Source organism: Microtus pennsylvanicus, chromosome 4, assembly GCF_037038515.1.
Source record: "Microtus pennsylvanicus isolate mMicPen1 chromosome 4, mMicPen1.hap1, whole genome shotgun sequence".
Taxonomy (NCBI): domain Eukaryota; kingdom Metazoa; phylum Chordata; class Mammalia; order Rodentia; family Cricetidae; genus Microtus; species Microtus pennsylvanicus.
Window position 1 is genome coordinate 128,600,494 of NC_134582.1, and position 14,361 is coordinate 128,614,854.

General features: G+C 45.5%; 1 protein-coding gene and 1 non-coding gene across 8 annotated transcripts in view; one reads left to right on the forward strand and one right to left on the reverse strand.

Annotated features, from left to right (window-relative positions):
- Frmd4a (FERM domain containing 4A) overlaps window positions 1-14,361 on the reverse strand; it is a 595,839-nt gene that overhangs the window by 77,359 nt on the left and 504,119 nt on the right. For all 7 annotated transcript variants that reach the window (XM_075970464.1, XM_075970460.1, XM_075970461.1 and 4 more), the window contains 3 exons: window positions 5,925-6,008; window positions 1,612-1,677; window positions 882-939 (listed from right to left, as the gene is read on the reverse strand). In XM_075970464.1, the coding sequence (XP_075826579.1) occupies window positions 882-939; window positions 1,612-1,677; window positions 5,925-6,008 (208 nt within the window). The remainder of the gene's footprint in view (window positions 1-881; window positions 940-1,611; window positions 1,678-5,924; window positions 6,009-14,361) is intronic.
- LOC142849092 (5S ribosomal RNA) lies at window positions 2,146-2,264 on the forward strand. Its single transcript, XR_012910500.1, has one exon. It is a non-coding gene; the product is annotated as a 5S ribosomal RNA (ribosomal RNA).

Genomic DNA, 14,361 nt, shown 5'->3' on the forward strand with positions numbered 1-14,361 from the left:
TAGTATAAGACCATATGTTGATCGTTTGCTGCTGTCTCTGGGAGGTGCCTATGTATGGCACTGATTTTGCTGAATAAAACAAGAGGAAACTCTGTGCCACTGTGAAGTCAGAGTGTTAAACCCTGGCACAGAGGGATTCTGAGCCCCTTTTCAGGAACACCTGTACTTTATTTGGGGGTCAGTGGCCACATCTTCCTACACAACATTACTGAGGGGGCTGGACCTCTGAGGGGATTCACCTTCTTTATCTGGAACAGAACAAGCGCGCAGAGGCCGGGTCTCCCTGCTCTCGACACTGTAACTTGGGCTTGAGAAAGGGGGCATCTTTATCTATCCTGTCAGAAAAAGATGGCAGTGTGGCACAGAGTGGGTGGAGCTTAACAAGTTTAGACAGGAGCTAGTGACACATTGGATTTGACAATGCCACATTCAAGAACACAGTCTCAGATCCTTTTAATGGGTCCAGTTCTCCTTGGAAAGCAGACCATGTGGCATCAGACCACAAGAGATAATACGACATTCTGCCACAAGTGTTTGGTTTTTCCTAGTTCCTTGTATTTGATGGAGCCTTTCTAGTGAGAGGCCCCAAAACCCTGATTTCCCAGGATTCCTCTGAGACCGAAAGGAAGTAGAGATTTATTACATTACTTCACAAAAGAAAAAAAAAGAGTATTGGAGAGTTACTCTATCAAAGTGTTAGTACCCTAGGGATAAAATTCAGTTGCTCAATTTCCCCTGGCAAGCAATCTTTTGACCAAGCCAACCTTCATCAACTCCCATTCCCCTCCAAATCTTCAGACTAAAAGACAAGAAAATTTTCTGTTTGCTTGCTTGCTTTTCCAGGACAGCGTGGGCAGACTTCAGCCAAAGAGTTCGCTTACCTTCACTGCATAATAGTGGACACCGTAGGTTGGGAGAGACTCCACGATACTCATGTAGCTGTGAAGATAACACACAACACACGGCAACACGATAAGGGTTATTAGTCAGAAGTGGTGGCACACACACACACACACACACACACACACACACACACACGTGTAATGAAGTTCTGGAGTGCTTATTAACTTGGAAATTAGTAGAAACATCCCTCCCCCTATGTATCTTTCCAAGGAGAAATTAACTACCTTGATAGCTGGCCTATTAACACACAGTCTTTGCGTATGTGTATGTATGTTGTGTATATGTGCATATATTCATGTGTCTGCACATCTGAAAATACAATTATACAATTGTGGGTATGTGTAAGTGGATGTTGATGTCTTCCTCTACTACTCTCCACATTATTTTGAAACTTGGTCTCAGTGGCCTGGAGCTCCCTGATTCAGCTAGGCTGGCTGGCCAGTGAGGTCTAGGAATCTGCTTGCCTCTGCCTTCCCAGTGCTGGCATTATATACGCACCGGGATGCCTATCTATCTATCTATCTATCTATCTATCTATCTATCTATCTATCTATCTATCTATCTATCTATCTATCTATCTATCATCTAAATGTGGGTTCTGGGGTTCTGAATTGGGGTCCCTCTGCTACAGGGCAAGCACCTTATTGACTGAGCTGTCTCTCCAGCTCCTAAACACAATCTTACTGCGTACTCAGAAGGGCCACTTACTTCACAATTGCTTGACCCCTCGTCTGGCCATTCAGCTTCTTGTAGTACTCAATGACTCTGTCTTCACTAGAATCAGAAGGAAAGGATTCTGGCATTAGAGGTTGAGCATCCTGCTACCCCAAAAGCACTAAGACGTCACCCTCCATTCTCCTGAGACCCTCTGAGGAAGCTGCAGCTGGAAAATAACCGTGTCCTGAAATGACATGTCTCAATGCTACTCTCAAGCGAAGTCTCTAAGCAATGGTGGGGATAGAAAAGCCTGTTTTCTCCTGAGAGGACTGACTGCTAATCAGTTGGATAAGATTAACATGCAGGTGTGGGGGGCTGTTCTTTGCAAGATACCATGGAATAGGAAAGCATGAGGAAGCAGTTGGCACCAGTCACAGAGCATGCTGCGGCTGAACTTGCTCAGCTCTCCCTTCTGATCCTCCTCCTTTCTAGGTCCAGTCCACACGGGATCTGGGGAAGTGGGTAATGTTTTTATCCAGGGCTCTAGTCCAAATCGTTCTGAGTAGTTAAGAACTCAGAACTTCCGTCTACGGCCATAGCACCCTGAATGCGCCTGATCTCGTCTGATTTCGGAAGCTAAGCAGGGTCGGGCCTGGTTAGTACTTGGATGGGAGACCGCCTGGGAATACCGGGCGCTGTAGGCTTTAAATAAAAATAAAAAAAAGAAAAAGAAAAGAACTCAGAACTTCCAAGGAAGAGAGAAAATTCTGGAATTTGGGCCTGGTTAATAAAAATTCCAGGGCCACACTAGCTAACAGAATGAGATTACGGCTTATTTATCTTTTGAGGTTTTACTTCTAAAATTAACAGGAAGTTAAATGGCTCCTTGGTGACAATGGCTAGCCAAAATTTTCTTTGACAGAATGGAGTGTGGTTGAGGTAACGGCACAGCCTCCCTGGGGAAGTAACTGCTACCAAGAAAGGTGGGAACAATGGCAGCTCCCACTAGAGGTGCAGGGTTACAGTGCCAGCCCACAGAAGGTCTTGCATGCCACCTACTAAGGACAACCCTTAAAGCTCCATCCTCCATACCCTGCCCTATAGTTAGATTCCCACTGACTTACCTGCCATTTCTTCAACAAGGGGACTCCTTTAGCTTTGTATAAGAACGTCATGATGGGGAGCATGTGTGATACCAGGGTTGTACCCTCAAGACTTCATTCACTGATCTTGACCACCCATTGTTAATTCATCACCCCAGAATTTAGTGGAACCTTCTCTTCCTTTTTTCTGTTCTCCCTGCTTTCGAGGGCCTCTGTTTTATAAGTTCGTGACCCTTGATGGCATGTTCTCTACCACATAACTGTGATTTCGTGAGGTCAATTTCTAGATCTGCGGTCAAGCTAACCAGTGGAGACTCACACCTATTTTTTTTTCTAGCTCTGGGCGAGAGCATCCCTAAAGTAGGGGTGGGGACTGAAAGTCACTCTGGTGCCATGAACATAAAGCAAGGTTTAAGAAACATCAACAGCCCAAAGTCCCAATGCTGACAGGCAGCTGTTCTACTGGCCTGACTACAAGGTCTCATGGGGCCTGACAGCTGCAAAAATTGCTGCCCCCTCCAATCTTGTCTGGCTGCCTGCTATCTAAAGCCACCTGGCAAGCCACAGTGCTGACCTCCTCGCGCCTCCGCTTTTCCCACTTTTTTCTTCCCATTAAGTCAACAGGGGTCTGACATGTGATGACATACTCAGTGCCAGCTGGGGACTCATCTAGCCTGTCCTACTCCACTCCACCTGTCTCTGGAACCTACAGAAAGGTTAGGTGCTCCCGGCTCTGCAGACTGTGGCCATAATACCGCAGATTGATTTAAGGACTGGACAGAATAACAGTGAGAAACTCACAAGCTACAGAGAATTGAACACTCTTTGCTTTTTGGAAATCTGTGTAAACAGGCTGAAAAATCAGAGCCAGCCACAAACAACTGAGTACAAAGCAACAAGGCAGGGAAAGGGCCATGGGTTCTTTAGCATCGGGATGGTCCATGCTACTGATTCATTCACAGTTGGGTGTGACACTGGCTTCCCTATCCTGCCATTCTCCCAGTTCATTAGACAATTGACTGTGCACTCATGGGTCTGGCTGAGGCCTGAGGAAAGGGCTGACCTGGTCATGTGCCTCAAGGATGTGCTGTTAAGATGGCTGAAGGTAAGCTATCCAGGAGAGAGATATTCATGCTGATAAAAGGCAGAGAGCAGGGCCAAAAAGAAGGCTTTCTATATTACTAATAATACAAACACAGAGGATCTGGTGGAGACAGTGCAAGAAAGATCCAGAATAGGAGAGAGGGAAAGAACGGGCACTGGGGGTTGGTTTAACCATGTTAGACAATAAATAAAGACATGATTGAGGGATGAATTAGGTCAAAGGCAATCCTGACTCCAGACTGTCTACCACATTACAGTTCTCAAGTGTAATTCATCCCTGCATGTGAGAACTGTTGGCCTCTCAAGTTATTATCATCAATCTTCTTTAATGAGGCAATGTCTCCCCAGATAGCCCAGGCTGGCCTTCATCTCACAAATATCCCCCAGACAGGGTTTGAATTTGGCCTCCTTGGCATGAACCTGTTCTTTATTTATAGATACACTGCCAAAGGAAGAAGGATAATAGGTCAGGTCTGAGGTGGAGTGAGAGATGGGAATCTGCTGTCAGGCGCTCACAGTTTTGAGTCCAGCTCTTCAGGAGTGGGGCTTCTCTGAGAAAAGTGAGTTCGGAGTATGGGTTTCATCTCACTATGAGCCACCCAATCTGACGGCATCCTGAAGACTACTTGAATAACTGAACGCTCAGTGTCTAAACAGGTAGAATACTCGTTCAAAAATTTTAGGCTGTATCTACAAGGGCTTGGGGAGCTGTGTGTTGTAGTTACTAGGACCAACTTGTTCAGTGCTTTTTGTTTTCCTTCCCTCTCCTCTCCCCTCCCCTTCACCCTCTTTCCTCCTCTTCCCCCCTCTTCCCTCCCCTTCCTCCTTCCTGTCCCCTCCCCCACCCTCTTTCTCTCCTCTCCTCCATTCCCCACTTCTTCTCTCTTCTCTTTTCTTCTCCTTTTCCCCCTCTTGTCTCCTTTTCCCTCCCATTCCCCCTTCCCTTTCCCCTCCCTGGCCTCCCTCCTCTACTCTCCCCTCCCCTCTCTTTTTCTTGTACTGAGGGTCTCACACATGCTAAGCAAACATCACACCACTAAATTATACCCCAACCCCTAAATAATTTTGGGTTTTTTTTTGATTTTTCGAGACAGGGTTTCTCCGTAGCTTTTTGGTTCCTGTTATGGAACTCACTCTGTAGACCAGGCTGGCCTCGAACTCACAGAGAGCCGCCTGCCTCTGCCTCCCGAGTGCTGGGATTAAAGGCGTGCACCACCGCCGCCGGGCTTAAATAATTTGTTTTTGAGACAAGGTCTCATTAAGTTTTGGACTTTGAGTTTATTCTGTAGCTCAGGGAGGTCTTCAATTTGCAATCCTCCTGCCTCAGCCCTCTGAGAAGTTGGGGTATCAGGCCTATAACACCAGGTGTCCTGCTATGACTGTGTCTTAGATGATGAGTAGCCACACAGCTTTCTGAGAAAGGTCCGGAGGGACACCAAGGACACAGTCCTGTCCTTGTCAGAGGGCAGTGGTCGGTGTATAAGGACCCAGCAGGAGTCCAACGCACTCCTCAGGAATGTGAGCCCTGCTCCACCGTGACCCAAGCACAAATGCCTAAATCACGTGGAATGAACTACAGCATGTTACAACGGGCTAAATCGGGATATAGGGAACAGCAAGGAGAAAGAAAACAACCTGCTTCTTTTGTTGCCAAGGAAACGACGTCCCTGCTTCTCCCACCCCTCTTGGCATCCCACATCCTGTCCATCCATCCATGGACCAACATGAAACTAGACCAGCACAGGAAAGGCTTCTTAAGGAGGTGCCATTTCAAAGATGAAATATTATTATTAAGGGAGAGAGTTAACATACTGTATATAAATGCAGATTATGGTCTCTGACTTTCTCTTTTCCTTTTTTTTTTTTTAAGACAGGGTTTACCCTAGCCCAAGCTATCCTGGAACTTGCTGTGTAGCTTATACTGGCCTCGAACCTACAATCCTTCCGTCTCATTCTCCCCCAGTGCTGGTATTATAGGCATAAACCACCACATCTAATTCTGAAAATAGTTCTGAAAATCTAAGTTGCCTGACACAGAGGGAAGAGGAGGAGGGATGTGGGAGCTGATATAGAGTCAGGCTCAGTGGTCTGAAGGCTGTGCCCTCCTTGAAGACAGGAGACCTGTCTGTGAGAAGGTTCTGGGACAGGGGGTCTTACCAGTAGGCCAGGGAAGGGTGCTCCTTCAGGGCTTGGGTAGGAAGGGCTGGCAGCTTTTTTAGGTCACTCCTCACCACCTCATTGCTGAAAGAGAAAGTCAAGAAACATCACATCACCTTCTGAGAAAATAACCGCCCTGCTTCATACGACCTGACTGACTGAGAGCCCCACATCTGCTCCCTTATAACAGCAAGTGACAGGAGGAGGGGGTTGTTTTCGTTTATGTGATCTAGAAGGGAAAGAATACAGGACATATAAGGTGAGGGGTCTCCTTTTCCAGCGCAGGGCCAGGCTCATGAACGCGGACAGCCTCAGGAACACGGCCCTCACAGAGATACCGACTGTGTTCTGGGTCCTGAGCAGCACTGGGCATGAATGTGGGAAGAAAATGATCCCGGGGCGGGGGTGGGGATCCCAGGAGAAGCTTCCGGGCCCCTGCAGTTGGGCGCACAGATTCCAAGAAGGGCAGACTGTCTGCTCATTCCTGAAGTAGCTTTTGCTTCTCTGGATTCACTGTTTCATCGGTGCACTACAGAACCAGCCTTTCCTTGGGACAAGCTTGGAGACTACTTAGCAGGCGTGAGGCGGATTATCCGGAACTATCGGGAGGGCTGATGGAGCTGGTGCCGGAGTTGGAGCGTCATCTCCCATAAACTCCCACATGCTCGGGACTGAAGACAGTTTAAACTGTCCCAGATCAACCGACCTTCTTCAGATGCCTGACTATCCTGTAGAGTTCTGGTAAGTTCAACCTTGACACTGTGGAACAATGACTTTATCATCTACAAGTTCACACTCGACCCACACAACCAGAGTTACAGAAATAAAGTCCCGGCAAATCCCTTAGTCTTTGTAAGTGAGTTTACTCTTCTGTGCTCGGCTAGTCTACTGCTGTGTGACCTGTAGTCGGAGGGTCATATACATGTCCAGTCACTTGGCAGTTCTGCACCCCCTTTATGCTAGGGATTCCTGCTGTCTACATCTACACCCAGTTTCTAGAGTTAACAGTGTACACTTGGCCATGGTTCTGGTATCTAAATAGTGTTTCCTTAAACTGGCCCACCCCCAAGCCTTGAGTTTATCAGCTGGGCTTGCCAGGACTCATCTTGTGTAGACTTGCATTAGATCCATAGCACTAACCTAAGATGTTGGCAGCTTTTTGTGTTGTTTATATAAAGCTAGGTAAACACTGGCCACCAGGATCTTGGACTTTACCACATAAAAGCAACGAACAGGAGATCAGTAAGTAAATAGGAAAGGAGGAAAAAGTTTGGAGGAGGAAAGGGACATGGGATGGGAAGAATGCAGGCACAGGTGGAAACATTCTGGGGTGACTGGAAAGCAATCACCCTTAAACCTATGCTGCCAACTTAAGAATCTTTGTCTCCGAGTGGACAACACCACCAACAGCAATGGCCTCGGCAGCTCCATCATCAAATGGGATTGGGGAAAACCACGCCGGTCATCCAAGTTCACTTCAGTGGAGTCTACGAGCATCTAGATATTTAGTAACATTAGAATTGCTGGCATTTTTCCAGATTTACTAAGAATAAAAACAGGAATGTTCACATAGTCATCTTCAAGCAGCCAATCAGAAGGGCATGCTCAACTTTGAATTGTTTGATTCAACGTATCCAAGCACTTAGTAAAAAAAGGGTTTGCTGTCTACTGGCCAGTGAGTTGGAGCCCTCAGTGTTATAAAGAAAGTACTGGGGGAGATGTATGTGGGATAGGACACAGTCCATACACAGAAGGTGCTCACAGTAGCTGAGAAAATGAGAGATGTTCTTTCAAAGATCACTGGCGGTGTGGGTAGGGGAGTAAAGTTAGGTCATGCTAACTTAAATAAGCAATATGAGAGTTCCGAGGAAATGCAGGCCGTTTTTGGGTGTGGTGTAAAAGTGGGCTTTGGGGATGACCTTGTGTGAAAAGGGTACAGAGCTCATATTTACTATCAACCATGTAACTTGGTTGGGAGAGATCAATTAGAGAGATTCATATTAAGGGACATGGGAACAGCATTCTGAGGCTGAGAAATGATGGCCGAGAAAGGTCAAAGGTGCTCCCGCAGACAACGGCCAAGCCACTGGAGATTTTCACAGAGGAAACCCCTGGTGTTTAGGAAAATGAGAAGACCAACTATGGCTGAGAATTACATGCCAGGGAGGCACAATTTAAGCCAACATTCAGTTGGCCAAACACTTGAGAAGCCACAGTGGTGGACTGAGGGTCTTTTCTGTCTCCTTAACTATGAACACTTGAACATGGAGATTTGGCTCAGTGCTCGTCAGTGCCCAGGGTGACTCACTAAACACGGAAAGGCACTTTTGCTGCTAAGGTTTTCTCTGCTGGAACTGTGAAAAGCAGTGAGCACCTTCATGGAGCTGAAACCTGAGCTCCGGCTCCTTCCTCTCATCGTGTCTAAAGTACATTTGGGGAAGGGACCGAAGGAGAAAGAGCTCCTTTTCCCTACCAACCACGGGTCTGTTGGTAAACAAACATCCCTGATGACAGCCGCAGGCTTCACTTCCTTGCTGAGGCTTGCCATGGATTCTCTTACTCTCCTCCAGGGCAGGGTTACACAAAAAGCATGCAGGGAAGTCACCAGGGCATGAAGCCTGTCCAAATCCATTATACTCTGGAAGGGATCCACGACTCCCAGGCCTCCCCAGAGGATGAGTCTGCAGACATGCTCTGTTTGCCCTTTTTCTGTTTATAAACACCTGCAGTCACTTAGAGGCGTCCAGTCCTGGCCAACGTGCACAACTAGAAATAAGAAAGTCGCTCAAATGCTCTAGAGGCAGGTTGTGCCTCTGACCTGAGCAGGCAAGAAGGATGGGCCTGGTTAAGTATTGGGGTGGGAGAAAGTCACCCCAAGGGGAGAGGCTGCTACTCCACAAGGCTGTAGCCTAACGCATGAGCTAAAAGTTCCAGCTTTCTTGTCCAGGGACTGCCGCGTTTTCATTACTCAGAGTTCATGACTGATGGGGGGAGGATATTTTTTTAAAATTATGTATACCATATTCTGTCTACATGTTTACTTGCAGGCCAGAAGAGGACACTAGATCTCATGGCAACAGATGGTTGTAAGTCACCATGTGGATGCTGGGAATTGAACTCAGGACCTATAGAAAGAGTAGTCAGTGCTCTGAGCCATCTCTTCAGCCCAAGAATATCCTTGAGTAAAGTAGGAGTATACAATCCTTTACCCACACTTCTAAAACCCACAAAGCTCCAGCAAACAAACTGTTCTTAACCTATTTGGTGGCAAGCCAATCTTTTAATTCAATGGTATGTTTTACTACTTCTTCCACCTGGAAAGAACATTTATCTTCCTTTTTCTTTCTTCTCCTCCTTCCTCCTCATCCTCCTCCTTTTCCTCCTTTTCCTTCTCCCCCCCCCCCCGACTTCTTCATTCTTCTTTCTCCCAACTGACAGGGCCAGTCTCATCTAGCTGAGGTTGGCCTCAAACTCCTTATGTTGTCAAGGTTGATCTTGATTTTTTTTTAAAAAAAATCTTTTATATGTATAGAGACTTTGTCTGCAGGTATGTATGTGTACCACATGTGTGCCTGGTGCCCATGGAGGACAAAGAAGGCACCGGAGCTTCTAGAACTGGAGTTACCATGGAGACCACCATCTGTAACTGCCACGTGGGTCCTGGAAACTGAACCTGGGTCCTCTGTAAGAGCAACTGTTCTTAACTGCTGGGCCATCTCTCCAGTCCCTGACCTTGAATTCTTGATCTTCTTCCTCATATCCCCCCCACCCAAAGCTGACATTACAGGCACACACCACCACATCCGGCAAGATCTGTGGTTTTGCTCAGAGAGAGTGCTCTCTTTGATGCCAGCCCTGCCTGGTCAGGGTGTTAATTTCCACCTGGGACCAGTACTTAATCACGTGTCTGAAATCTGAGAAATCCTGAATTGAGAGGTTCTGAACCTGGAAGCCCTGGGACCCTCAAGTTTCAGATGTACCCTGCTAGTCAGCATTCCTTTCTTCATTAGCACAACACACCCAGCAAACTCCATGATGCTAGGAAGTGAAATTACATCTCTGCGGATGGCCCAGAAGTGTGCAAGAAACAACGCTTATCGTTAGTTCTTTCTTTTTCCTTTCCTCAACCCCCTTTGCTTTCTGGTGGTGAAGACAAGGCAACACTGAGATTATAATAAACAAAAGAAAGAACAGGACGGCAGCGCGCTCGTTTCCTTCCTAGTGCATGCTTTGCCCAGGTGTGGAGGCTCAGGGACGCTGAGGGTTTGGAAGATGTGACAGACATCTTCCACTCGGGGCTCATGTGTATGTGAGAGTTTTGTCGTTACTTTGAACATCTGCAGACCAAGAAAAACATCTGGGGACTCAGAGATTATTTTCCTCCATGGGATTCTGGATTTTGGACATGTCCCATGGACTAACACTAACAGTAATACCTTCATGAATAATTTATCCTTCATTTCTGATGCTAACCGCTCAATTATGTGAGTGTTTACTTCTTAGTGAATCTAATTTTCCTAGGTTTCAAGGAAATTCCTGTGAACTCCTCATTTAGTTGTAAAAGCATAAAATGTAAAACAAGTTGAGATTTCTTTCCTTAGCCTGTGATTTCAGGCAAACACAATCTACTCAAGCAGAGAGAAAAAACAACCGATTACCCCCCACAATGTCAGCCTTTAACTTGGGGATCTCAGCTCTGAAAATTTGACACAGGATCATGACCATGACCTCTGTGCTCTTCAGAGTTCACTCAAAGTGTGATACTGAGATTAAATTTATATTTAACAAATGAGCACCAACATGAAGTTTCCTTCTTACTTTATAGCTGAACAGTTCCCATAGGATTTGAATGGTGTCAACTTGCAAATAAACAAACAAACAAACAAATAAATAAATGTATTTTTACACTTTGACATGTAAATCACACACCCAAAAGCTCACATGGACTTCCCCCGCACAAAACAAAGCTTTCTGGAAATGTGCATAACTTTTCTGTGTGAGTATTTCCCTCCAAACATTCAGAAGAATCCAGAAAGCTTCTGTTCCCATGGAGAGCTGTCGCTGGCCTGACAGAGTCTGGCTGCTTCCCCATTACCCATGGCTCTCCAGGTCATTCTCAAGTCATGGAAAACTCCACACACACCCTCCTTCTTTTAGAACAAGCGGATATATGAGAATCATATTAATTTCAATTCATTGAGATGAGAAGTGTTCTTCAAGTTTAATATTCCCCCCGCCCCACGGAAACTGTACTCAGAGAATTGACATGTTTAAGGGTGACAGAAGTGGTTGGGTTATGGAGGCTGCATCCTAAATGCGAGCCATTACTAACACAAACGCCTGTGTTTCTGTTTTCACGTCTTGCCTCAAAAGGCCCAGCAAATCTCTCTCCAGAGGACAGTGACAACTGTTTTCTTTTCAACGGCAATTCAGAAATTGAAGGAGTCAGGTATGATAGTGCCTGTTTGTAATACTAGCTCTCAGGAGGCAGAGGCAAGAGAATCCTGAATTCCAGGCTAGCCTGGGCTACAGAGTGAGACCACATAATCATTCCCCCCTCCCGGCCCTCCCCCAAATATCCATTTGTGTGAAAACAGACACCAAATGATTGGGAGATCTAATAATGGCTTAGAATAAGTAAACTTGCTGAGTTAGAAGTGAATCATTTGTGTAAAAGAAAAGCTGTATGGCTCAAGCAATCTTTGATTTGCAGTTGTGGTTTGAATGAGAAATGTCTTCTATAGGCTCACATTGTATGATTGGTTTTCAGTTGGTGGCCCTGTTTGGGGGAGGCACAGCTTTGCTGGAAGAAATTCATCACTGTGGGGCAGGCTTTAAGAGTTTCTAGCCTTGATGGATCCATTTCCTGGTCTCTTTTTCTGCTTCCTGCCTGTGGATGAAAGTGGGAACAGCAGCTTCCTGATCCTGTCACCATGTCACAGCTTCCTGCCATGACAGACTCTACCTCTCTGGAACCACAAACCAACAACAAATACTGTTTCTTAAGCTGGTTTTGGTCATGGCATTTTACCATAGCAACGACGAGGAAGCAATGTGCTAGCGTTGTTTTAGAGCTGGCAGCACTCCAGCCTGCAGACCGGACAAGAGGACAACGCTCTCATCTTTGTAAAGACAGCCGTCGATACAAGTGCTTTAAGGATGTGTATAAGAAAATGAGATCTTTCTTGCTTTTTCTAGTAATTTCTAAAATTCTTGCTCAAGCCCATGACTTACATTCTCTGGCTTGACTAGAAAGACTTTAAAACCTAGAATTTTTAGAGATTACTAAGTCCATTTTAGTTTATATTAACTATAATACTCTTTCAAAGGGGGCAGACCAGATTTCAAAAGTGGAAAGAAAAAAAAAATCAAGAGAACACTGTTTTTGTTTTTCACCAAAGTTTCTTTCTCTCTAGACTAGTGACCGTACAGTTCTCTAAACCATGGTTTAGAGAAGATAAAATATTAAAAGGTCATTATGCTCTTTGCTTTTAATTGCTCTCCCAGGGACCCAAGAACATGTGGCTTCTGGAGTTAATGGGAATGTTTCAGCATAAATAAATACCGTAGCTGCTCATTTGAAAGTCGGCCACTTCTCTTAATGAGGGCGGCCGTTTGTCTCTACCGACTGAGCAATGCATCGCTCTAGTTCCAAAAGCAGACTTTCCTTTTTGAAAAGAAATACAAGTAGAACCCTACAGATGCTATCTCAGGGATACAGCAAGATTTCTTCCCAATCACTAACCCCCGCCCCTGTAAGCTCAGACTCTCTCAGGCAGACCAGCATTTAATTGTGTACACTAATGTTATTAAGGCTTGACTTTGAAATATCCCCTACAGGCTCTTGTTTTGAATGCTGGGTCCCTAGTTGGCGGGGGTGTGTGCTATTTTGGATGTCTGGAAACTTTGGGAAGTGGGGTCTGGCTGAAGGAAGTAGGTTGTCTACTGGGGGAGGGTTCTAGGAGGTAAGTTACTCAGGCTACTTCCTGTCTTATGTTCTGCTTCCTTTAAGTCATGTGTGGACACTTCCTTCCACTACACGCATCCACTACCATGATGTTTTGTACCAGTACACGAGGCCAAACAACCTGGATGGGACCCTCTCAAGGTGTGAACCCAAATGAATCCTTCCCCTGTTCAGTTCTTTCTTCCAGGTATTTGGGGTCCAGTAGCACAAGAACCAGTGTCATATAAGCTAACTCCAGAGAGTCAATCAAACTCTCCCTTCTTTTCCTCGCTGGACTGTGTCTTTCTGGACTGCTGAACCTGTTAGTGCTTCCTACATTTCTCTACCTCTGCAGTGTGGTAAATGAGAGTCCGCCAGATAGACACAGTGAGGCCCACGGACCTTTAGATGGGGTTTCTTTATTGTGAGTCTCTTTCGGTTGACTTACGAGTCCTAAGTGTTGCAGAAACCTGCTTTAGTGACTAACATCAGCGCCTCTACTTCTGTAACAGAGGATTTCCAGGTCCCAGCAGACAGCCCAGGGCAGCAGTGCCAGTGGTTCCATTTCAATAAAGCTTGTTACCAAAAAATTCTATGCAACAGATGTTTTCACTTGTCCCAGATCACTCTTCCCCCGCCCCCAAATAAAACCACTTTAATCAGATGACAAACAAAACACCCTGCAGCTAGTGAGGAAGCCACTCAAACAGTTGTCTAACTGGGTGGATCTCAGTACATTTCATTCCATATGGTTCTAACGGCCATTCTGAAGCGATGGCGCCCAGCTTCAGGTTTTTCAGTTTCACTATCAACTACATTTTATTCACTTATCTATCATGAAAAAGAAAAGAAAAACTAGAACAGAATTGAAATTAGAGAAGAAAAGAAGTTTTAACCTTGAAGCCTCTTTCGTGAGTCATGGGCCCTTTCTCCCTGTGTTGTACTGACGAGTCTATATGTCAGAGGGGATGTGGTTTTTGACGTTAACGATTAATTCAACTTCGAAAGTGTTTTTTTAGTTCTGAGACCGAGTACTACACTCCGGAGCCCAGGCTGGCCTGGAGCACTGTGTATAGTCCAGGCAGGCTCCAGTGTAGTCCTTCATCTCCAGCCTTCCCCGATGCTAGGGTTACACATATGACTTCCATGAGCAGTGTGACAATAATTATTTAAATGTTCCTATCACATTTCCAGAAAGTTCCAAAGAGCTAATCAAAGGTAATGATGTGGTGATTTTCAAGATTAGTATGAAGAGATGAGTCAGTGGGGGGAGTTAAATATTTTTTCCTAATGAAAAAATGTCCTCAAACAAAACTAAAGATGAATTATTGTCTCTAATAGCTTCTTTAGTGAAGTACTGTGATATCTTCTGTTAAATCAAATCAGACCCTCACTTGAAAGTTTAGATTTCCAGTAGGTTGATTCAATGGGTGTTTTTTTTCTTTTTTTAATGATTTGGCAAGAAATGGATATTACTTTTCTACAGTAGTT